We start from the raw sequence: 26,618 nt of genomic DNA, 5'->3' as shown, positions 1-26,618 counted from the left end.
CAATTCTAAATAGACATGAGCGTGGTGTGGCATGAGGGCAGCTGAAGGCTGCGCAGGGACACTTTGGTGTGCGCTGTGGGGGGGAGGGGGGGGCGGTTGGGCAGCATGTAACCCAGGAGAAGTGGCAGCGGAGTGTCATCCAGGCAGTGATTGTGCTTTGTTGTAGGTAGTGTGGTGCTTAGCAAAGGTATGCCATGCTAATGAGGGCTTTTCAGAAGTAAAAGTTGTTGGGAGGGGGGGGCCCCACTCTTGCCGGTATTGTGGCTTAATAGTGGGACCTGTGAACTTGAGATGCAGCCCAACATGTAGCCCCTCGCCTGCCCTATCCGTTGCTGTGTCGTTCCCATCACTTTCTTGAATTGCCCAGATTTTCACACATGAAAACCTTAGCGAGCATCGGCGAAATACAAAAATGCTCCGGTCACCCATTGACTTCAATGGGGTTCGTTACTCGAAACGAACCCTCGAGCATCGCGGGAAGTTCGTTTCGAATAACGAACACCCGAGCATTTTGGTGTTCGCTCATCTCTAACAAGTATCTAAAAAATATTGTAAAATATTGGTGCTCTGTAACATACTTATGTACTTCATTGCCCAAATATTGCTGTTGTTGTTAGCCTAAAGGCGAGCTCCCTTCATGTTTTTCGGTTTTCTACTGCTTCTTTCAGTTGTGTGATATCCATGCCAGTATCTGCTTTGACAGTATCAAGCAGTATCATTGCCCAAACACCCCATTTCATTTATTTTATTTAGAAAATTGTGTGTCCAGTAAAACCCAGTAATCAAATTGAACTGCAGAAAATAAAAAAGATTAATTATGGTACCACATTCTGATTTCTCGTACCACTTAACTGAGAAACCCTAGGCAGATGCCTGGTTTGGCTAGTTAGTAAATATACTATATTTAGGAGTTTTCGGCATAATGAAGAGTGGAGTATGCTATCAGTATGGGTTAAATGAAGCATTTTGTGATTAAATTTTCTGTACTTTAAATATAAAGATCCTATCAGTAAATTGGAGTGAAAGATTATAACTAGAGACGAGTGAACGTACTCGGTTCGGGTGTTTTTGGACTCGAGCACCGCTTTTTCCGAGTAACTGACTCTCTCTCTCTCCCCCCCCACTCCCCTCTGCAATCCCCCGCGCCCCCTGAATATTTTCGTCTGAGTAGTTAGTTACTCGGAAAAAGCGGTGCTCGAGTTCAAAAACACCCGAACAGAGTACGTTCGCTCATCTCTAATTATAACCAACAGACTTCTATGTAAATCCATTCATTGTACCTGTACATCTTACGGTGTGTATACCACTATAACTAGTGTGCATATGTCTATAGATATAGCTTACCATTAACAGATTTCTAAAGCTATTCTTTGTGGTTGTATGGATATGATTTGTGCAGTACCTAAATAACCCGCCATGCAATATTCTGCACTCACTTGCCTTTTGCCTCTCCCTAGGATGGAGGCACAGCATTATTAGCAGCCTGTCAGCACGGACATTGCCCTGTTGTTGAAACCCTGTTAAAAAACGGAGCCAACATCCACGACCAACTTTGTGTATGTATTAATGAAACAATCAACATTGCTATGAATGAATGTGTAGAAAATAGAACAAAGAAATGCCCATCAAAACCATTCTAATTGACAACTGCTTTAGATGAAATCGGAAGGCACTCATTTATGGGGCCCCAATTTTTCTTTTATTACATAAGAAATAAATAATGTAAACAATATATTATGAAGAATAGATAAAAAAATATAAATAAAGCTATGCGGAGTCTTCCATTTATACTGAGCATTAATAATTAAAATAAAAACAAAAACATGTAGTTGACTTCAAAAATAAAGATCTTAAATTTAACCCCTAAACTACAATATTAATATTACCCCAAAGTCATCCCAGGCCTCAAATGCTATTAAAATAAATCCATATTCAGAGGCGTTACTTGAAGTTCCTGGGCCCCAAAGCAAAACCTGTAATAGGGCCCCCAAATATAATGCTTTATTCCTAGTACTGGGTTCTCTATATGGAGAAGAGAGGCCTTATGGGCCTCCTAAGGCTTCTGGGCCCGGGTGCAACCGCATCCCCTACATCTCCTATAGTTACGCCCCTGCAATGGGTCTTAACATTTTGTGTCATGGCCAGCTTCATGAAGCCTATGGACCCCTTATCAGAATATTATATTCTAGTAATAATAGTATTGCACATAAATGACTTTGTAAAAGATATTTGTAACAGCTGCATTCTGATATGAAAATAGCTATATCTTACACAAGGAATTATAGTATAGCCTCATTTCTGCTAGTTGGTTAATGAAGGGGATAGGGGTTACGTTTCACCCGCCAAAACTAGCGTTTTGGCACACGTTTTCCTGCAACTTCGGGTGTGTGTGAACGCAGGAAGCAATTTTGCAAGTTTGAGTAGCTGGAGCGCATCTCCTTGCGCTGCAGCGACCAGAAATTTGTGTTGCTGCAGCGCTCGTTCTTGTGCTCCAGCGGCCGGAAGTGATTTAATCTGCGTGTCATTAGCGTTCCATATGTGGGAAAAGGAGCTCCATAATACACCTGGATGGCATCATAGGGGAAGATATGTGAAATAGAGACCTCTTTGGTTTCACATAGTTTATTTCCCCGTCGGTTCTATAACTGGATAGAAAAGTGCCGTTCTTGTCCCCTCTGGAGCCATTCAGGGTTCATCCTGGTTTCCATCCCTGTGTAGTTTTTTGCATGAAAGCTGGACACCAGGATGGAAGCAATGCTGTAGAGGAAGAACATAATCTGAAAGAAGACTTTGCTGAAGACAGCAGAAGTGATTCTGGGTTAAGCAAACATAAGACTTGTTCATTATGTTAATGAATTCAATATAATTACGTTTATTAGTACTTGATATGAAAAATCAACATGTGAGTTAGAGTTTTAGGCTCCCTCCTATATTGCTGGGAGGCTAGAATTGCTAGCTCCTGTAAAGTACAATGTAGGCTGCAACTTTATGGATACAAATTGTAATAATCAGCTCAAGAACGGGCATGTTTTTCTATGACATATCTTAATTTTATGAAACTGTTGACTCACAAATGATTTTCTCAAAGGAGGAAGAAAGAGAAGTAGAGTATCTAAATGCAACAGATAGAGTACTGGCTCATGTTTCTATCCACTTTACAAATATATATACTACAGTAATAGAAGTGAAGAATACATTTATTTCTGATCAGAGGTATATAGTTTATAGAACAGTGTCTTCACACAGAGTTTAGCAGTCTGCATTCACACACATTACTATGTGATCCCTTTATTTGGCTCCCGTCCCTCCAGGAGGCTAATTGCTACATATATGAACCTAATAAGACTAAGCTGCTTACAAAACATATTGTAATTAGATTTAGTCATTAACTCTGTAGTGCAAAACACATTTTATAATATACAAATACAGTGGGGAAAACTATAATGTGTGTAGAAAATGTAGCTTTAGGGGGCTCATAATGTCAGGGCCGGCTCCAGGTTTATGAAGGCCGCTGGGTGATAGAGCCTTAGTGGGCCTCTGCAGTGTGTCACACAAGTGAGTCATGTGATGAGTGAACCCAAAACACTCTGTACCCCCAGCCTACCTTAATTAGTCCTCCATACTGTAACTTCTGCTGATTGAACGTCTTGCACAACACAATACATGTGTATGCAATGTAGCATTTCTGTTCCTCCCTGAAATCACAATTGCTGCCCTAGGGAGAGTTGGATGACCTTATTTAACCAGAACAACTATTGCTTTTAAAATAAATTGCAATATTAACATGCGTCCGCTAAGGAAACCACTTGGGTGAGGTAGGAGAAGCTTGCCAACTGAACTAATAATCTACCTACACTTGCAGACATCTTTATTCTTAACTGATGAATCCTGTACCAACATGAAGATGGAAAATACTGCTTTGCACAGCTGGGCTGGAAAATAATCTTTTAAAGTGATGATTCAAAGCGTACAATGCAGCCAAAACATAGCATTCATAGGGCCAAAAGTATGTGGACCCATCCGAATTATGGAGTTCAGCTGCTTTAGTCACACCTATTGCAAACTGGGGCATAAAACCAAGCATATTGCCATGGCATCTCTACAGATAAATCTTGGTAGTAGTATCAGTTGTGAACAATAGTTTAGTGGTTTTAACCCCTTTAGGCCCAATGTCCACAGGCAAAATAGAATTAGCAAATCCGTGTGGGTGTCCCGCACAAGTGATCCATGCCCATAGGTAATCATTGGACACCCTCAGGTAATTAAGTACCTGTGGATGTCATTTTTTCCTGATGCGCAAATTGCACGTGTGGGAAAACACCTGTAGCATGCTTCATTTTGTGCAGGTCTTCCGCGGCTTCCATTTAAGCCTATGGAAGCCGTCCGGTCCCGCGGCACACCCGCAGCTGTATTTGTGCTGTGCTGTGGGAGTGCGGGAGAGCAGGAGTTCAAAAAAAAAAAAAAATAGTGTGGACGGCGCATGAGCGTGGCACGCTGCCGTCGTGCCGAGCACATCCGCGAGGCTGAAGAAAGAAGATCCGGCCACGACGGACGGGAGATCTGCAGCGTCCCAACAGGTAAGTATAATCGACTTTGAGGTCTCATGTCTGCAGGGCAAGAGAGACCCGCTGCGGGATTCTGCATGAGAATCCGTGCGGACCCGAATTTCCCCATGGACATTAGGCCTTAGGGCCACCCTTTGTTTTCCTTCTCAGCTTTTCCTCCCCACTTTCAAAAAATTACCCTTATATTTAACCATGGAGGTAGATGTCTGTGGGCTTGTTTTTTTTTTAACAGGACAAGTTGTGTTTTCAATGGTATTATTTAATGTATTATAGAATGTACTGAAAAAGTTTTTAAAAATTCTAAATGTAGTGAAGTAGAAAAGAAATAATGCAATCTTTGGGCAGGATTTGTTTTTACTAATCACTGTAGCAGAAAATTCCAAACTAAACTCTAAAAGTACTTCACTGGATGGATACTTCCTTCCTAAAATATAACTTTTAATGTATTTATTAAAATTGCCCTAGGCCTGGACAAACAGACACACACACAAAACCACCACTCCAAAGTGGGCGTTTTCAAAAGCAGTCATCCATTGTTGGTTAAATAACCATCCCTTGTGACACAAAGGGATATTAAATTGATGACTCAAATACAAAAAGATTCCTTAATCATATCAATTTGAAATCCAAGATGATTTTCTATTAGAGATGAGTGAACGTACTCGTTAAGGGCGATTTCGCAATCGAGCATCGCTATTTTCGAGTACCTGGCCACTCAGGTGAAAAGATTCGGGGGACGCCGGGGGCGGCGTGGGGGGGGGGGGGGAGGGTAGCACTGGGGAACAGGGGGGAGCTCTCTCCCCCCTACTCCCCTCTGCAACCCCCCGTTCACCCCCGGTGCACCCAAGTAGTCAGGTACTTGAAAATAGCGATGCTCGATTGCGAAATCGCCCTTAACAAGTACGTTCGCTCATCTCTATCTTCTATCTTTTTATTGTCACAGCTAGTGGATGTAATGGTTCTAACGGTTAAGGTTCAACGTGTTTCGCTGTAATACCATAACCTCATCAGGAATCACTGACCCTACCGGCTCAGACAATTAAAAATAAATTTTCCAAGTCTCTATAAGATAATGACTTTAAATATTCAAGTAATGTAGGGGAGTGGTGCAATAACTAAAGCTAGATTGACCATAGCCAAAGGTTCAGGAAAAATATCACCTAACCTTATGTAGGGAATTTTAGGTTAGGTGCTATTTTTCCTGAACCCTTGTGCATTCAAAAACATTATTTGGAGCACTAGAATTATCTTTGGTTGCAGTTTGATGACTGTAATTATTATCAGAACGATTCTTGACATCCTCCTCTGATGTTTGTATCTAATGTTTTTCACTCCATTTTCCCATGCCAATGTGGACTCGCACTGAAACTGATCCCCAGAAAACTTGTTCGTTTGACTTTATGCTGCACTCCGGGGTCACGTGTCTAATTGCTATACAGGGAAGCTAGGAAATGGCAAGTGTCTCGAATTAAGTGGCCATTCAATGTAGATAAATCACAAATGTCAAAATAAATCCTTTTGTTTGTGTTTCTTTCCATTACCAATCCATTATTAACGGCTGAAGTAACAGTTAAATCTCTTTTATGCCTGGGGTATTCATAACAAAGACTGAAACATTTTCTCGGACATGCATATGCAAAATTAATATGTATAATAAGTACTGAAAGCAAATGTCAGAGCAATTATGGATTTATGAAACTGACCACGGGCCTTACATATTAATAAGTCTGCTTAGAGATACTTTTTTCTCCTTTCAAACTCGGAGGAATAGACTCGAAAATGATCTTATACTCAGATATTGTACTCTGTATTACTTTTAAAGGGGTTTTTCATTTTTTTTTAAAGGAGGCAATCTGGAAAAAATTAACAGAACATATAAGCACTCGTCCCGGACCCCTGTAGCTCCAGTGCCAGATCTCCTGTTCACCCGCCGATCTGCTTCCAAGGTACAGTCATTCTGTATATGGAACAATGACAGACAGCTGCAGACAATCACAGGCCTCCACGGCGGTGTACTCTGAGTGGCTACAGCTGTCTGGGACGTTCTGTATACTGAGTGACTGCTGCTTGTAAACAGACCTGGCATAGAGAAGGGGAAATGTGGCACTGTGGGTATCCAGGATTGCTATGTACAGTCATTGACGAAAAAAAATATGCACACAGATAGAAATGGATTGCTGGAAAACTTTGCATGCAGTTATACTGTATCACTGGCAGATATGTAAATTCTTATAGTTCTGGTCTAATTAGATACTGGGTCTTACCACTGGAGGCCTTAAAAGTGCTTTCCTCATTGCCCTATAAAAAGTCTCTAAGAGGCTACTTTTGTGTAGTGTACCTCTTGTTGAGAGATGGTTGACTGCTAGACATGACTCTACAAAACATTTAAAGACTCTTTGCCCAGTTAAGAGACTTTGAGAGGGGGCGCATCATTGAAATGAAAGAAACAAGAAGATCATTTCGATGAATTGCCTGCCATCTAGGCTGTTCTGACCAAGGTGTTGGAAGTGTTCGGAGCAGTGGTTACGTGAGGGCACACGCACAGCGCGGAGGCTCTGGCCGGCCCAGACAGACTACCACAAGAGAAGATCATTTGATCACCCAACAAACACAAGCAGATTCAACAGTTTCATTGTCTGCCATTCAGATATAAGTGGCACATTTATTACAGACCATTGTCTCTGACCCATGGGCGTAACTATAGGGGGTGCAGGGGATGCGGTTGCACCCGGGCCCAGGAACCTTAGGGGGCCCATAAGGCCTCTCTTCTACATATTGGGAGCCCAGTACTATGACAAAAGCATAATAGTTGGGGGCCCTGTTACAGATTTTGCACTGGGGCCCAGACGCTTCATGTTACGCCTCTGCTCTGACCATTTCTAGGCACTTAGCAGAAGAAAATTTGGTATCAAGGCGCCCATTAGATGTTCTGCCATTATCACCCCAATACCAGCACCTTCGTTTGCAGTGGTACCGTAAATGTGAAACCTAGACTGCTATGGATGGGAATCATATGGTCTTTAACAATGAATCCAGATTCTGTTTGGGAGCCAACGAAGGTCGTGTTCAAGTATGGGGGCCCCGTGGGGAGCTCTTCAACCTTGCCTTTGTGGAGTGGCCCCCTGCCCCAACTGCTGGTGTGATGATCTAGGAAACCATCTGATATGACAGTTGGTCACCCCTAGTAGTGATCAAAGGGCAATAACAGCTCAGCAATACATGTAGGAAATCTTGTAGCCACATGTGTTTCCTATCATGGCAGGGCTTCCAAGAGGCATTTTTCAGCAGAATAATGCTCGCTCACACACAGCAAGGGTTTGCCAGGAATGCCTCCGCAAGGTTGCCACACATTTTTGTCCTGCCCATTCGGCAGATTTATCACCAATCAAGCATTTATAGGACCAGCTTCGGCAACCTACAAGTGTGCAGGATCTAGAGGTTGAGTTGCAACATTTACCGCAAGATAACATACGAAGAATATATGCCTCCATGCTCAACCAAATCTCATCCTGTATGCAAGGTGGAGGCGGCCCAGCATGCCACTAGAACCTCGTTGGAGTTGTACAGTTTTTCCAAATAAACTTATCCTTTCACTCTAATATTGTAGTCACTTACATATATTTTCATTACGTTCACAAATATAAAGGTTCATCCAGAGGTGTAACTAAAGGCTAAGGGGCCCAGGTGCAAAAGTTCAGCTGGGGTCCCCCCTCCTTCCCCTCCTTCTGTACCCATACCCAGAGGCATAACTTGAAGATTTGGGGCCCCAATGCTTTATTCATACTACTAGGCTCCCTATATGGAGAAGATAGGCCTTATGGGCCCCCTAAGGGTCTTGGGCCTGGGTGCAACCGCATCCCCTGCATCCCCTATAGTTACACCACTGCGTTCATCCGATTGCAACAATGTCTTTTTGGTGCTTTTTTTTCTTTTCAATGACTGTATTATGTTCTTTTAATAGTTTTTCCCCAATTGCATACTGTTTCTTTTTTAGTAAAATAACTTGGAAAACCCCTTTAATACCAGGGAGAGTAGCGAGAGTCTGAGATACTGTCAAGAGACTCTTTACACAGTGGTTGGACTAGCTTTATGATCCTTTTACACACCACAGTTTTTGAACCCTGTGAAAAAATATTGGCAGTTTACTGTCGCAAGAGCCGGTCTTTTATATTTACCCATAACAGGAAACCTTTAGTTTAGTTGCTTACATCTATATGTACGTTATTGGCATTGAGTTTAAGAATACTTCATGATTTACATGATTTTCAGGTCTGGGTCTGTGGAGATAAATCTTTGATGTCTTTTTTTTTTGTCAGGATGGGGCAACTCCACTCTTTCTTGCAGCCCAGGGAGGCTTTGTGGATGTAGTTCGATTGTTGCTGACATTTGGAGCAAAGGCAAATCAACCACGACAGGTGACCATATACTTACAGTTCTTCTCCGCCCTTCATCTACAGTCATCATAACCTGTTTAGACGGTGTACTTTTCATCTCCACTCTCCCTTGGTCATATAAGTTTAATGTTTCACAGAGAAGGGCATTTCTGTGTCAGCTACAAAGCAAAGACAGATTTATGAACTGGTTCCAAGGATATCGATTGTTTAAGCTGAGCAAAGGGCAGCTGATTATTATGAGATAACCTCTACCACCTATTCAAATTATGGCATTTCACAGCTATACTTGACTGTGACATCTGATTTGCTTGAAGTCATTACATGAAGATCTTGTAATTTCTTAACAATTTTCATGGAAATTTGTACCTTTTAGAATTTTCCTTACAAAGTTCTGTCACCTGACTCTAGGTTTTTGCACAAATTAGACCTATATACAGGGTGTCCCTGTTAATGTTGTGACAGGGCAAATGGTGAGGCAGATATCTGCCAGGTCCTTGGAAACTTTGAGGAGTCTACTCAGATGGTGAGTGGCGATGCGGCAATCATTAGCGTTACCATCCCGCTGCTGTCGTGTAATGCTAGGTAGCTATCAATATGGAAAAGCAAGGTGAAAATTAAGGTTTTTATTTGCATGATTTAAGTGCAGGAAGGGCAAATAGTATACATCAACAAGTTCTCAATGGGTCCTCCTTCTACTAAAATGCAAAGCTGTGTGAGAAGGATACATTGATACTCAGCAGCAATTAATTTGTCTGGGGTCAATTGTCCAATTGCACTCATTATTCTTTGACACAGGGTGATGATGATGTTCACAAGTGTAGTATAAACTGTCTGCTTCAGTTTCCCCCAAATGCAAAAATCAAGTGGTGTGTGTTCTGCTTAACAAACTGGCCATGGAGTTTAACCCCCATGCCATGCGATGACTGGGTCCATAAATGCATCATTTAGCCAGTCTCAAATTGGTTGCACCATTGTGTTGCAAGTATGGCCTATGAAACTGCGCGATGACTAATTCTTCAATAAAAGCAGCGATTTGTTGCTGAATGAGCTGTTGTGGCTTACCCTAAAGGCCCATAGGTTCCATCTTGCCAAAACATGTTGAATTATTCATGTTGAGCACCCCATCTCTGTTGAATTTGGACTTATTAGTCCATATGATGAAGGTTATAAAATCCGGATCCTGTTCCGCCTTACATAACAGCCAGTCACAGTAAATTATGTGATGCCCTGCATCTCTAGGATAAACTTGCTGCTGTAAGGTTTTATGATATGGATAAAGATTGTTCCTCTTCAGAATCTGATGCATTTTGAATTTAGTCAAAAAAAGGTCAAAACTGTAGCTTCTATTATTGTATCTTGAGTGGTTTCCAGCATGGTATGGAAGAACTTGTTCAGATTAGTCGGTTGATAAACATCTGTAATATTCTTAGATGATTCGGGTACTTTTCTCCAAACACTTGTTGCCTTTTTGGAATTTCATCCACGGTCACCATAAATTATTAGGAGATTGTATAACTCTGTGTTCGTATACGTCATTGTTTACTACTTGTCACAGCCCTCACCACTCTACCAGACAGCAGAGCACACACCCTGAAAAGAGCGATCCCACCAGGATGTGTCAGTAGTAGTTGCCAACTGATGACCAGACCTCGAGGGACAAAGTGAGCCAGTAAGCTACTTGAATTAACAACTCAATGGTTTCAGCAATGTGGTGAAGCCTACCTCACCGTTTGTCACAACATTAACTGGGATACCCTGTATAGTTCACACAGGGTCTACCATTCACAAGAGATGATGATCACAGCTCACCTCTTCACCCTCCCTGCACAATGACCTCTTCACAGGTCACAGGGCATGCCTAAACAGTTTCCCATATAAGTCTCCTCCTGTCCATTCCAATTTATATATATATATATATATATATATATATATATATATATATATATATATATATATATATAATGTTCGGATCCCCATTGATGCTCTCTATTGGATGTCTAGAGGGCCAGGGCTTGTAAATCAACAATATTGCACACTAGGATTGTAGACATACAGACATGTATATGTAAATAAACGCATGCTATCACTAATGCCAGCTTCTTATGTAATTGTACTGATCCTGCAGTACAGACTTGCACTAGTGTGGCATGCCTGCAAAGTCAATGCTAAGCGGGCTATGCCACCTTCACCTTCTTAGTGGTCTTATTATCTGTCCAGTATTCTAAAATACAACTGATGAAGTTGAGTAGCTGATGTTGAGACATAAGTAATAGTAATGCAACTCTAGAAATTGTGGATGGGAATACTTTCCTGGACCAGGGATCTTTAGCAATCAGGCCAGGGGTAAGACACGTTTTCTTTGTGCCCAAGGTACGAGTCTCGGTATTAATTTCCACTCTTGATCTCCTACGTTTGCCATGATAGCTGCTGGATAGAGATGAGCGAGCGTACTCGGAAAAGCACTACTCGCTCGAGTAATTTGCTTTATCCGAGTATCGCTGTGCTCGGGTCTGAAGATTCGGGTGCCGGCACGGAGCGGGGAGCTGCAGGGGAGAGCGGGGAGGAACGGAGGGGAGATCTTTCTCTCCCTCTCTCCCGCCCGCTCTCCCCTGCTCCCCGCTGCGACTCACCTGTCAGCTGCAGCGGCACCGAATCTTCAGGGACGAGCACAGCGATACTCGGATAAAGCAAATTACTCGAACGAGTAGTGCTTTTCCGAGTACGCTCGCTCATCTCTAGTGCTGGAGACTCATAAATTGAATTATCTCATGTCACATCCTCCTTTTCCATCCAGCCCTATCCCCTCAATACAGGTTTAGTTTTCAAAGCCAGACAAGCTGCCTGCCCCACTTATAACAGTAACAGGGTCTGTTGGCTCCATCCCTTACATCTATCTTTCATTTCCCTAAGGGCTTTTTTAATAGCCAAATCCGCCCCACCCACACATTTGCACCCTATTCCACCTAAACCTCATTGCATTGCTGGGAAATCTATGCAGAAATTGGTTGAATAGTTGCCATTTGTGGCTATTTAGCATATGCACTTGAGAAGCTATATCGAAGGATCCCTGGTCTTGTGAGCGGCTGCTTCTGAAGCTGCAGCGTCTTCTCTGCTTGGTAGAAAAATGCTGAGCAAGTGATCATGGAGTGAGACAGAGTTACTGCAAATGCAGAGCTTAAGAAAAAGCCAGATCCCTCCACATACCCAGTGGAGCAGAAATAGAAGTAGGACTGATCATGTGTGACCTCCTTGGAACTACTGAGGTGAACACAGAATGGAGACAACAGGTGGCGCTATTCTACTATTAGTCACAGAATATCTGGTGACAGTACAAACGTTTTTTTTGGAATTATGGGCTGGATTTAACTCTAAGGCCTCAGTCAGACGGGCGTTTTTTTGCGTGATTTGCGCATGCGTCCGGCGATTTTATAAAACCATTGCTTTGCAATGGTATCGGACACATGAGCGCTTTTTATGCGCTCGTCCGATAAATTATAGAACAGAAATCGCAGATCGCACCTATCTGCGATCTGCGATTCCTGTTCTCTTCTCTATATGCGCTAAATGGGGCCGGCGACAGCAGCGCCGACCCCATTGAGAAAATATACTAGACAAATCAATTTCCTTTGCCACAGCTGTAACAGCTGTGGCAGAGAAGAATGATGTTTTCCCATTGAATTCAATGGAGCCGGCAACACAGCCGGCTCCATTGAAAGCAATGGGCTGCGGCGATCGCACAATGAATTTTCGGGAAGGGCTTAAAAATATAAGTGAATACTACTGCTGCTGAATACTACTCAGAGCAGTTCAGGAGAACTGCCGGCCGCCGCGGCTGAACTCTGTCTGCCGGGACCAGGTGAGTATATATTTTTTTTTATATTTTTACACATTTCTGGATGAATTTCCGGGAAGGGCTTATATTTTTAAGCCCTTCCCAAAAATTAATCGTGAGATCGCCTGCAGCCCATTGCTTTCAATGGAGCCGGCTGTATTGCCGGCTCCATTGAATTCAATGCGCTGGACATCTCCGGCCCGTTTCTAATGAAACACGGCTAGGAGCAGTTTTTTCGGGCGATTTTTCGGCCCCGGTTACGCGATTTGCGGGTGCGCATCCGTCATGCGATCCGCAAATCGCTGGAAAAAACGCCCGTGTGACTAAGGCCTAAATGATATTTTTTATGAGGCAACCCCTTTTAGAAGAACAAACTTAAAGCTTTGTTCAGACAAGCAGCACTTGTTTTTTCCCACAATCACTAGATGTTACATAGCTGTGAATCTGCGCAGTGTAAGGTCTTATTCACATGAGCATTTTTACACGGCTAATTTATTCAAAAGACCGATTTTCAGCCTCATGAAAATGTCGCGCTAGCAATTATAGGACATCGTCGACCGAATATCGCGGCCGGGAGAGTTAGGTCTTGCACTATCTTCCGGGCCGATATATGCTGGCGGCTCCCATAGACTCCTATGGAAACTGCAAAAAAAAGGGGGGGAAGGGAGTTTAGCAGCGTCCAACGCAGGGAAAACATTTCAGCTGGCTCTAGTTACACCTTAGAAGCTATGCCAATGATTTATGCCGACCAAGGGTTTTCTGCACTGCGACGTACATATGCCGCAGCTGCTCGTGTGATGAGCTGAGAAAACGTGAATTTTGGCCGCGTCTCAATTGCGGCTTTTTCTCGTTCATGTGTTTTTGGGCCGTAAAAAAAAAAAACATTGCTCGTGTGAAAGACGCCTAACACAGATCCTTGCCCTTAAGAACTTGATGTACGTACAGTACGTTTTTGTTGTGTTTCTTGGATCAGCCTTTCTGCCATACATCTGAATTAGACCTAACAGTGAGATCATAGTGAGGTACATTATAGTAAAGAGCACATCGCCACCTGCTGATAATTTTAAAGTAGTACTTCAAATATATTTGAAGCAATATGGCACAATCACATCAAGATAATGCTGATGGTAAGTACGCTGGTTGCGACACAAAGCCTACCTAGTGTATGTCTGGTCTGCTAAATAGTAAAACTAAGGAGCATCTGTCACCTACAGGATCTAGGATGTTTAGGGCATTGAAAAGATGCCTTACAAAGGATGTTTAGAAAACACCTATTAAACAATAACTGACTCTCTACTTGCAAGCTTTGATGCCCATTGTATATATGCCCACATGGTGGTAGCCTATTACTGTATAGATTTCAGTTACATCTGCAGGGACTCTTGTAGAACTCATATGTTGCCCCAAATTCACCAGTTTTAGCAGGTGAGAGATGCCCAGATTTTAAGTACAGTAGCTAAGGCATATGCCCATAGAAGAATATGAGGCTGGTGTACTGTACATGCCCATGTTATACCAGGCTCAACATATTGTAACAAATGTGATATTTCAGACACCATTTTCATAATGTAAATCAATCTACTTTCCAACCAGGATGGAACGACGGCGCTGTGGATAGCGGCACAGCTGGGATACAGTGAGGTGGTGAGAGTCCTTCTGCTGCGAGGAGCCGATCGGGATGCTGTGCGGACTGTAAGACCACAGTGAATTGTCAGTAGTAAACAGTTATCAAATCTGTAGCTCTAGGGTTTTACAAATATTAGGTACAGCAGAGATCTGTCAAAGGATGCCTTTACACGGGCGAATGTGACATTGGTCTAAGAAAATCGGATCAACATCACACTTGCAATCCTGTGATTTTTCTTTAACGTGAGTGTGATGCGTTTTGCGAGAAAAACATTGTATCGCATTGTTGCACTTGAAATTCTTCATGTGAAAAAAGCGCATGAATATTGCATGTTTTTCCAATAGGAAAAAAAAGCCGCATCACACTCATAGTTACCTGCACATGCAATGCAATTTTTTTCTTTTTGTTCCCACAGAGAAGAATTAGGAATTTTTTAACAGAACCCCCCTGAAAATAAGATAAGCAGCAATATTTCTATTTGCAGCATTGCTGCAAGAGAAAAATCGCCTGTGTAAATGCACCTTATTCTTGCACGGCCTTGTTTAGGAACAATCCACCAGAACAAAGGAAGAAGAGGTTTCTGCATTCACTAAAATCACGGCTTTATTTTCAAGAAGGTTAAAATCGCACAGCGGACTCCGGCTCTGACCCCGTCCAGCGACCCCGCTGCGTACCTCTCTTCTTTCTTCATTATCTGTATTGCAGATGGTCCGGATGGCTCACTGTCGGACATGTGCAATGCAGACTTTTTTAAAATGTTTGTTTTTCCCTTGCTGGTGCTAAGCGATGACACGGGTACCCGCGACCTATCCGCAATCTCAATTGCGGAAGGGCCGCAGATCAGACGGCTTCCATTGACATGTATGGAAGCTATCTGTGTGGAATCCGCACTAAAATGGAACATCCTGTGATTTTTCCTCCGCGAAAATCTCAATTGGTTTCCGCTCGTGTGCAGGAAGAATCACTTTTCCACAGCATGTTACGAACGGTATTTGCTGCTGACTTCCGCCAACAATTCCACAATGCAAATCTGCTTGTGTGCAGCCGGCCTAAGAGCTGCATGACAGCTTGAAATGCATTAGTTGCCAGGTCTTGTCTTTCCTGATGGGATTTCAGCCTTCTTGAAAATAGAGCTATGATTTTAGTGGATGCTGGATTCTTTTCTTCTTTTGATTATTTTTAACATGACCCAGTGTTAAACAAAAATCAATATATTGTTGGTACTACTTCATAGCAACTAAGCTATGTCAAGTTTCAAGGCGCTGCCTTCATCCCATGCGCCAGCCCCATTGAAAGCAATGGGATAGCATCATGCTCCTCTGTGACAGCTGTGGCAGGAGATCCTTTCATCCCCGCTAAGGCCTAAACAGACAAGCGCATGGGCTAATACACTCGCCGCTGCAGAGCGTATATGAGCATGAATCAATCTTTTATTTTTTGACTATTCAAACTCCATGATATCGCGGGAGTTTGAAAAGTGGTAAGATTGGTCCTGCCCTATTTTTCTCGCACATAGAAAAACTATGAAAAACTCTTATCTTTTCTTGCATGTAGTATTAACACACAAGAATCCCGATAGTGAAAATGAAACCATTAAAGTCAATGGCTGCATTTTGTTCCGTTTTACGGCCGTAATTTTCATGGTCATCTGAAGAAGCCGTAAAGAACAGCTTAGTAGCAAGTGATTGTACTAATTCAGCTCTAATAGGGTTGTCTTCTGCGTATCTTTTTGGGCCCATTATTGTGTCGGAGCCTGGGCCACCTGACAATCCTCTACAAGACTGACCCCGTACTGAGATATATGCCAATCCGCATGACATAGGTGCGCCAATATTAATTCCATGTCTTGTGTTATCCAATTCCTGGCAGGATGGCACCACTGCTCTGTTCAAAGCTGCATCTAAAGGCTACAATGACGTAATAGAAGAGCTGCTCAAGTTTTCCCCCACACTTGGTGTTTTAAAGGTAAAAAATCCCAATACTTCTAGAGGCATAGATCACAGCAGGTTGCGTAAGAATAGTGACAGCAAAGTGCTGAAAAGCTCAAAATATTAAAACTGGGCCTCAACTGTGATGGCAGCACAATCCCAGAACCCATAAGAAATGAATGCATATTGCTACTAGAATCATGGGCACCAAGTAGATTATGCTATAACACAGTTTGCTGATAGATACTTTTTAGACCAACCAATTTGAGTATTGCATGGTGAGATAAGTATCTGCCAGATGCAGTGCTCACCGCTCATCTCTGAGGGCAACAAATACATGAGACTGGAGAAAATTTAATTCTACCCCAAGGCCTCCTTCATACAGGCGTTTTATTTCAGGGTTTAACGCTGCGTTTTCAGTGCTGTGCTAAACGCTGTACAACGCTGCCATTCATTTCAATGAGGTTTCTCAGACAAGCCTAATTGCAGCGTTTTTAACTCTGTGATTTTAAAGCGGTCTGTTTTATATTTGGGTGCTTCAGCATTTTTAAACGCTGTGTGTCGCTTATTGCAATGACACAACTGGTTGATTGGCACAACTTGGTACCGCGTTTTTGACAGCGTTAAGCGCACCTTTAATTTTCAGGGAGGGGAGGATGAAATATAAGCCCTACCCTGAAAATAAGCCCTAGCTACACTAGGTCAAAAAATGCTCACCTAGCTGGCACCGTCCAGGTCCCTCCCACTGCTCCCCGGAGCTCCGGGCAGGCTTCTGTGCAGTTGTCAGCACCAACAGAGCATCTCTTGATGTAACAGGGATTGACCAATCTAGCAAGAGATTGCTCTGATTGGTTCTCGAGTGCTATGGCTCAGCCAATCAAAACCAGCGCTCGATGAACCAATCACAGTAATTCAATGAATGATTGCGATTGGTGCATCGAGCGCTGGCTCTGATAAGTCCTTGAGCACTGGCTCAGCCAATCAGACCAATCTCTTGCTGGAGGCGGGGTTTTCAATCCCCATTACCAGCAAGAGATGCACTGTCAGTGCTGACAACTGCACTGGAGCCTTCAGGAGTTCCGGAGACCAGCGGGAAGGACCCTGACGGCGCCTGCTAGGTGAGTATTGCTTTCTTTATTTTCAGCTTCCTTGGCTGCGTTTTTAGCTGTGCTAAAAACGCAGCCAAAGAGCTGGCAAAACGCATGCCAACGCTGCTGAAACTGCAGTAAACTCAGCTTTGAAAAAGGGAACATTTTTGCAAACGCCTGTGTGAGGGAAGCCTTAGGCTGTGCGTTCGGCCTTGACTAGGTAGCCTAAGGCCTCATGTCCACGGGGAAAATCAGGCCCGCTACGGACTCTCCATGGAGAATCCGTAGCGGGTCCCTCCTGCCCCGCGGACATGAGGGCTGAAAATAAGAATAATGTGCGCATGCGCCGGGAACATCCGCTGGGCTGAACAAAGAAGTTTTCAGCAGCGAAGGAAGGAAGATCTGCATCGCCCGGAGCAGGTGAGTTTAATTCAGGCGTGGGTCTCCTGCGGATCCGGACGGCTTCCATAGGCTTCAATAGAAGCCTGCGGGTGTCTAATGAATCCCTATGGGGCGCGGATCTGCGTGCAGAAAAAACGCTGCGGATTTAAAATGTTAATTGTACCGTGGCCATGAGGCCTAAGGCTCTGCTCACATCTGTGTTCCAGCATTTTGTTCTTCTATTCCTTCACAGAGACAGAAAAATGGAAACAAATGTCTGATTTCAGTAGAGGTTTTAGGGCTCTCAATTTGTCTCAGTTAGTGTCCATTGTATCCGGTTTCTGTTTTTTACCACAGAAACAATAACATAGTCTGCTGCGCAATTTTTTTCCCTCCAAAAAATGGAGACCCCACGGAAAGTAGCATTTCTTTTGTTTTTACATTCTTGTCAATAGAGAACGGATGGAAATGGAAAGCCCTTTGTTAGCATTTATTATTCAGTCAATATAATGGATCCATTTTTCTTTTGCGCATGCTCACAAGGAAACCAAAAATATTTACACTAAAAAACGGATCTATTAATGAATGCAAAAGGGCGTCAGACTGAAACAGACGGTTGTCAATGTTTCTGTTTTTAAATGGATCTAATTGATTTGTCAAGAAAAAATACCTTCGTTTCCATTTGTTTAGTTTGGCATTTATATTTCAATTCATTTATGCATTATACACCATTATAAGGGCGCCCACCCACTGGCGTTTTTTTTTCCCTGCGAAATTCGCAGCATTTTTTTTCTCCTGGGGGTCTATGGGACTTGTAATGTTAAAATCGCGATCGCGCAAAATCGCAATTTACCGCGAATCGCGGTAAATTGTGATTTTGCGCGATTGCGATTTTAACATTACAAGTCCCATAGACCCCTGCAGAAAAAAAATGCTGCGAATTTCGCAGGGAAAAAAAAACGCCAGTGGGTGGGCGCCATAAACCGGAAACCCTAACGCCGATATGAATAGGGCATTAGTAGACGGGATAAATGACGCTGATTACTCCACTATTCATGTGATAATAAATCTCGTTTCCCCTAGAATGGATCCACAGCCCTCCATGCTGCAGTTCTGGGTGGGAACCTGAAATCAGTTTCTCTTCTTTTAGAAGCCGGAGCCAGCCCTTCCATTAGAAATAAAGTGAGTTACTGCTTTAGGGCGAGCACCCACTGGCGTTTTTTTACCTGCGTTTTGCGTTTTGCGTTTTTCCTGCACAGGCATAGAGATAACATGTGTTCCTGTCCACTGGCGTTTTTTTTGCGTTGCGTTTGCGTTTTTAACATAGGAACTGTCAGTTGCATATGTGTCCTTATTTTTCTCCATGGAAATTAATGGAAAAGCCGCGAAAACGCCGCGAAAAACGCGCGGAAAAATCGCGGGAAACGTGGCGAAAACGCTGCGTTTTTTCCCCGCGAAAAACGCAAACGCCAGTGGGTGCTCGCCCTTTGAATTCATTTAACTTGCATCTAAACACTTTGGATGTGATTCACAGAATGTCAGTTCTAATAGTAAGGCTGCCTTATCAGGAGCGTAAGCGTTTTTACGGTCACCTGCATGCGCCGTAAAATCATGTGAATGAAGAAAAACCACGACCGAGTTCCAATCTTAATGTTTTCTAGCCCATTTACACTAGCGACCGTGGCGTCCTGACGAAAAAATACGCTGCTGCCCGAAAATCCCTTGATTGACAGAAATCCTCAGAATGACTTCTAATGATTAAATGGAGCCATCCGTGTTCTTTTCCCAGTGCTGGACGCAGCTAAACTCCCTCCTACTCCCTTTTTTCCCAGCTCCTATTGGAGTGTATGGCAACTGCCAGCTCATATCGACTGAAAGATAGGGCAAAACCTATCTTTTCCAGCAGTGTATAAATTTGGTCGCCGATTTTGGTAGCGTATGTCCAATTTTTTCCAGCACGACGTTTGTATGCGGCTAAAAATTGGTCATCTGAACGAATACATTCGAAACCAATGCTTCGCAATTTCCGGTGATGTATAAATGTGGCTAAATGTCCACGTAAAACTGCTTGTGTGAATAAGGCCTAACAGAACTTGAAGATACCTCTGCTAACATATTAGTGACTTGCATTAGTCCTATCACTCCCGGCAGTTGGATTTAAAATTCCCCTTACTTTCTCATAGGTGACCATTGAACTACTGACCGTTGTAGAATACTTTATAGCTTGCATCCTATTCAAATGAATGGGACAAAGATGCAATACCCAGTTGCTACTAAATGTATGGCATGCGCCTTCACACAGCTGATTGAACCCCGACCAATCTAATAATGATGACCTAATCTAAGGATCAGTCATCAATATTTAAAAGGCTATGTAAACCTTTGGGGGCAATTTTTTTCACTTAGGCCTAATTCACACGAGCGTTTTTGCAGGGCTATTTTGACGCAATAAGACGTCGGCCGAAAATCGCGATCATGTGAAGCATTGGATTCCAATGCATTCATTAACGACTGTTAAAACATCCACTCGCCGACCAGTTTCGTTTGCCGTTTTTTCATACTTCTTCAAAAGATAGGTCTTCAAAACGTAAGGAAAACAGCAGCACTTCCTGGGAGACCACAAATAGTGAGAGGTGAAATTGGCATGCGGCACTCAGACAAAGGACCTGACTCCTAGGTCCCAAGTAACATACACATAATGAGCAGCATAGCTTGGGCCACATCACATTTACCCAACATTAAATACACAGTATAAGCCAATCACCATAAAGCAATTAAAAAACTCCCTCCTGTTTCAGGTGTGAGTACTTACTCCAAGAAGAGCAGCAGGTGTGGGGCAGGGGGTGGCACTGGCGTATACATCATTTTCTTGGGTTACACCCCAGCACAGCGTTTTAATGCACAGCCGCATTGCCAAAATGATTGTCAGCCCAGAATACATACATTTAAGAAAAAAATTACCCTCAAAGGTGTCCATAGGCTTTTTAGTCCTAGATAACGCCCTTAATAGGAATCATATCCTTTATGCTGCCCACCCTCCACAATTGACAGCTTTCTAGCGATTGCAATGTATAGCTACAAAAGCAGTCAGTCAATCACAAGAGGTAGAGTTGCTGGGCGATTATTTTTCTGGCCCCGGGCTCCTGTAGAAATAAGTAAGTTATAAAACACAGGACTTTATCCCATAAGTGACAGATTGTTGGTACCTTATGAGGACAGCATAAAGGATAGGACAGGTTCCCTTTAAGGTCCTCAAAAGGACCAACTAGGTTTCATCACCAACACAGAAAGGGGTTCTTTACTGTAAGAGCAGTTAGACTGTGGAACTCTCTACCGGAGGAAGTGGTGATGGCAAAATCCATAGAGGAGTTTAAAAGGGTACTTGATGTCTTTCTGGAGAAGGATATTACAGGATATAAATATTAGGTGAAGTGTCAATCCGGGTATACAGGCAGGTAGGAACTATTAGGGGTTGATCCAGGGAACAGTCTGATTGCCATTAGGGAGTCGGGAAGGAATTTTTTCCCCAAAAAGGGCTAATTGGCTTATGGCCTTGGGGTTTTTTGCCTTCCCCTGGATCAACACAGTAGGATAGACAGGCTGGACTAGATGGACAATGTCTTCATTCGGCCTTACATACTATGTTACTATGCTCTCCCCATTATCTCAAATGGAGTATTTGCAATAAATATTTCCTCTCTTCACAACCCTTCATTGGGAGGTGTGTAGTATGCGGACAGGCTTTTAGAGTAACACAAAGGAATCTGTAAATTCCCTATGACATCCCTGCTCCATGCCTCATGCACCAGGAGTGATTAGACATGCAGTAAATATAATATTTCAGGAAAGAACCCTCTAAGCCAGAAATATACAATGTTTTAAGGCTAACTTTGCTTGGAGGAGCGCAATATGGGGCCGTGAATCCTGCCCCCATATCACAGTCCCCACCATGTGAAATCCCCAAGGATGCGAGGTGTGTTCATGCCAAAACATCGCCTCGCATCACTTCTGGAAAGAAGGAACTCCTCCGCTGCGGCTGACAGCCATGGTAGAGGATTGTGGAGCTTCTCCCATTGTTTTCAGTGGGAAATTGCGCATTGCATCGTGTGCACCTAGCATGTGGTGCCAAGCTGCTGCCGGCCCCATTGAAAACAATGGATGCTGCAATGTGAGGGCACACACAAAATAGAAACATGCCGCCATTTTGTTTCCCGCATCGTGGGTGCCATGCGTGAAAACATCGCTCATGTGTATGACCCCATTCAAAAGAATGAGGTTCATATTTGGGCATCTCGCAAGGAACAAATCTTGCGCATTTTTAACGCCAGTATAAGGTCGCCCTAAGGGTACATTCATGCACAACATTTTTTGTGGAACGCCACATTTTTGCTACAACTTTCCTTTTTTGTTGCCATACGTCTCTAACTGCTTCAGCCAGATATTTGCTGTATGTCAATCGGGAATTATGAAATGCATTGCAACATTTTCTTTTAACCCATTTAGGACCAGCCACTGTATATATACGGCGGCTGGTCCTGGGCTTAGAGGACCGCCGATAGTAAAAATACGGCGGTGCTCTAAGTCTCCTGGCTCTGCAATCAGTCAGAGGCAGGAACGGGTTATCATTATCAGCTGTTAGTGACAGCTGATAACCCGGAGCAGAAGGCAGGAGGAGTTTTTAACCCTTCCTGCCTTCTGCTTCCCCGATATACACTACTCAATGAGCACTGTATGGGCAAAGAGAAAGTAAGAAGTACTTTCACTAGGGGAGCCTCGGGGGGTCATGTGACCTCCTGGGATTCCCTGCTATGCAGAGCTGGAGGGTCAGACTTAGACCCTGGCAGCTCTGCAGGTAACTAATGTCACCACAGGGGTTGCTTTCCCCTATAACTGAGGCTCCTATGGACGCCCAGATACAGTGGGAAAGTGTCAAATAAAGAAAAAAACAAATATGTGAATGTCCCCCAGAGGTCTTATATGACGTCATGGGGGACATAGATAGTAAAAAACACAATTACAGCGTATATTTACATGAATTAATTTTTGACCCGATTGAGTCCCGAACTTAATTAGCGTATTTAAAGCCGATCACCCGGGGCGCTGCTGCGTGTATGTTAAACACACTAAAGCGATGGCAAGCTGTCTCTTTTTCCCAGCGTTGTACGCAGTGTAACTCCCTCTCCCTCCCTTTTTTCCAGCTGCCATAGAAGTCTATGGGAGCTTGCTGTGTATCACAGCAAAAGATAGAACCTATTTTTTTACGTGCCATATAAAAAAGATGTCCGAAAAAAAACCTTGATTATGTCCTATTTTTCTCAAGCGAATATTTTGCGCAGAAAAAATTGTTCATCTGAACAAAGCAATTAAAATTCAATGCATCAAATAGTTGCATTTTTTGTATGACTACTTTACACACTAAAATACCTGCGTAAATACTGAATCTGAATAAACCCTCAAACACATAAAAAGGGCATGAATTCATGATAGGTGAGTGAGAGCTGCCTCTGATTGGCTGAGGGCTGTGACCAATCAGAGGCAGCCCATTCAGCAGGCAGGGATTTTAAATCCCCACCTGCTGAATACCACAGAAAGCAGTTCAGGAGAAGAGCCGGCTGGACGCGGCTGATCTCCGGCAGCTGCAAAAAGGTGAGTATATATATTTTTACATTTTTTACAATTTTTTTGGATGCTTTTCAGGGAAGGGCTTATATTTAAAGTCCTTCCCTGAAAATTAAGACGGCGCTTGCCGAAAGCCCATTGCTTTCAATGGAGCCAGCTGTATAGCCGGCTCCATTGAATTCAATAGGAGAACATCGTTCTTCTCTGCCACAGCAGTTACAGCTGTGGCAGAGAAGAACGATCTTTACTATATGTTCTCAATGGGTTCGGCGGCCGCATATACAAGAACAACGATTGCGCAGAACACAGTTACATGCGATCTGCGAATTGTTGTGTCATATAATTTTCGGCACATCCGCAAAAAAACCGGACATGTGACCGATCCCATTGTAAAGCATTGGGTATATATATGTATGCGGATCGCAATCGCATCTGCAAATTGGTCCAAAAAACGCCCGCGTGACTAAGCCCAAAGTCTGCGGAAAGGAACGTAAGAAATTCAGCAAGGCATTCCGCACTTAAAAACGCAACAAAATCCACACTAGTTGATAAAATTTGCACCCATCCCATGTGAAAAATATCTAAAGGGGAAATGAGTTCACTCACTCCTCAATGCAGAAACATTACATAACAGCAGGATGTAATTTACTCTTCATTTTTCATTGCAGGCCAATGAGCGACCAGCAGATCTCACCAAAAATGAGCGAATTTTACGTGCCCTAAAAACAGCAGAAGCAATCAAGAGTTCCTTGCCTTAAGATACATTATCTACTCTGTTTGATTTAATATAACATATTTTGCCCTGTTTTACTGCTGCAAGCCTAATACTAAGCCGGCTCCGTATAGTGTGCTAAATTATATTATGTAGAAGGATATTACAAGTCTAGATTTTAAAATCAGAGTTTCATGTGACCCATAATGCCTTTACCAGCCAAGTCTTAAGACAGTTTTATTGTAAATACTGAGCCATGCATACTTAGTATATGTGCCAGCATGTTAGGTAGTCCCAGGTGGAGAAGATATCAGGGAAAACAAATTAAGCCGTTTATAAGCCGTTCAGTTCACAACACTTAGTTACATATTAACCCTGCATTCATTTACTGCAATAACTTCACATCTTCTTTTAAAATAGTTTTGTTTAGTTTAAACTTTTTCAAAGTATTTTTGAAGTTAACACACAACCAACAAATGTTCAATTTAGGAAAAATGTGTATTCTACACTCCAGACTGCTGTTATAGATGGAGATCGAGACTACACAACCAGACTGTTGATATAGAAAGAGGCTGCTTCTATAGGTGGTGGTCCAGACGACACAACCAGAATGTTGTTAGAGGGGGTGGTGATACTACACATCCAGACAGCAGGTATAGGTTGAGGTCCAGACTACACAACCAGACTATTGTTATAGGGGTGGTCCAGACTATACATCCAGACTGCTCTTATATAGATTAATATAACACATTTCTGGTAGATTATTACCATTTTTAATAGATTATCACAAACACAATGACTGTGTAACATATAATAATCCAATAACCCGATCATATCAACTTTTCAGTATATAATTTTGGTGCTGATGCATATGCGCTTCACAGAGTACTGTTAGTGTTTAGTGCACTCACAAGAACTAGGTCCAGCAAAACCTGCAGACTCAAAGAAAACATTGAGTTAGAATCTAGGAAATACTGTATAGGTGTAAATGCACTATTACTAATCACTATGTCTAGAAACTCCTGTTAACCCTAACTTATATGGTATATTGTTTGAAAAGCTGCATAGGGCTTTTGGAATATGCAGAAATACTGTAACACAGGCTTCTTTGCATGATTTAGAGTAAAACTAAATAAAGATATTTCTATGCAATGATAGATTTGAACAAGCTTTACCAACTGGGCAGTAGTCCAGGCATTCTAATGGTACAGTGATGGGGATTGCTCTTTAAGCAGTATAATATTTGCATATGTGAATTTGCCTGATGTAATGGAAATATGGGTGCTATCCCCGTTTCTGCTTACAAATAAACTGTTTACCTGGATATTACTTGAATTTTTCTGAAATGAAGACATTTTTTCTAAAAGTTATTTCCCATTCAGCTGAATGTATTCAATAAATATAAGTATTTCAGTTTCAAAAATATCGGTTGGAAACCATAATATGAGCCATGTGTGTCATTACAGTTACCAAAAGGCAGGGCCTAAAAAAATAGTTGGCACCATAGGAAACTACTAAAAGGTCCCCCCCAGAGCAGTCATTGAGTCAGGCTAACCTCTGCTATATACAGTTGTAATCAAACTTATTTAACCCCAATTGCAAATTAGTTTGTAAATTTGGCAAATAAACCTATCAGCTGTTTGCCAAAAATTAAAACAATGAAGTAACTAGTGATGAGCAATTAGTGAAATAACCAGTTTGTGTCAGCATTGGGTCAATTTCATGCCATCCAGTGTACAATACATCTTATGCCATGTATGCAGTACCTGAACAGCCAGTTGAGTATGAATACTGCTGTACAAGATGAGAGCATTTTGCGCATTTCATGGAATCATAGAATGGTAGAGTTGGAAGGGACCTCCAGGATCATTGGGTCCAACTCTCTGCTCAGTGCAGGATTCATTTGGAAACCCAGACGCTGGGTCTAAATGCACAGCTTGCAACACTAAGATCCATTGGCAACATGGAAAGGAGTTTGCTGCTCACTGTGAGCAGGCACTTGCTGAGGCACATGTGGGGGTGGATGGTAGTTTGAGAGAGCAGGATGATCAGGCAGCAAGCTGGGTGACAGAGGGAGATGTAGAGGGAAGAAAACCAGGCAGGCCAGTCTTGAACTGGCACACCCCAACAAGTTGGCAAAGTTGGCAGATGAAAGGAATGCCATTAGAGGATTAGCACTGCTGCAGCTTGACATGCCCTCTGACCGCCATGGGGATGTCTGCTCCAGTAAGAAGAGGAATAGTAGCACAGGGCAGGATAGACAGGTCCTGGTAGTGGGAAACTCTATTAGAGGGACAGACAGAGCAATATGGCACAAAGACTGGGATCATTGAACAGTGTGTTGTCTTCCTGGAATTCGAGTTTGACGCATTGTAGCTCGGAAGGAAATGTTATCAGGGAGCTAGAAAAATACTAAACCTTAGGAAGGCAAAGTTCGATGAGCTCTGAGATGCCCTTAACCCTAATGACAAT

At 42.8% G+C, this 26,618-nt stretch overlaps 1 protein-coding gene across 1 annotated transcript in view; it reads left to right on the top strand.

Moving 5' to 3' along the window:
* The window catches only part of ANKRD29 (ankyrin repeat domain 29), a 46,622-nt gene extending 21,200 nt beyond the window's left edge, over window positions 1–25,422 (top strand). Inside the window, exons 4-9 of the mRNA XM_066578857.1 lie at window positions 1,458–1,556; window positions 8,882–8,980; window positions 14,385–14,483; window positions 16,288–16,383; window positions 18,899–18,997; window positions 24,103–25,422. Coding sequence (XP_066434954.1) covers window positions 1,458–1,556; window positions 8,882–8,980; window positions 14,385–14,483; window positions 16,288–16,383; window positions 18,899–18,997; window positions 24,103–24,192 — 582 coding nt within the window. The 3' untranslated portion in view covers window positions 24,193–25,422. The remainder of the gene's footprint in view (window positions 1–1,457; window positions 1,557–8,881; window positions 8,981–14,384; window positions 14,484–16,287; window positions 16,384–18,898; window positions 18,998–24,102) is intronic.
* The last annotated feature ends 1,196 nt before the right edge of the window (window positions 25,423–26,618 follow it).

Source organism: Eleutherodactylus coqui, chromosome 9, assembly GCF_035609145.1.
Source record: "Eleutherodactylus coqui strain aEleCoq1 chromosome 9, aEleCoq1.hap1, whole genome shotgun sequence".
Taxonomy (NCBI): Eukaryota; Metazoa; Chordata; class Amphibia; order Anura; family Eleutherodactylidae; genus Eleutherodactylus; species Eleutherodactylus coqui.
The sequence above is the reverse complement of the archived record's forward strand: the minus strand, read 5'-3'. Positions and strand labels throughout refer to the sequence as shown.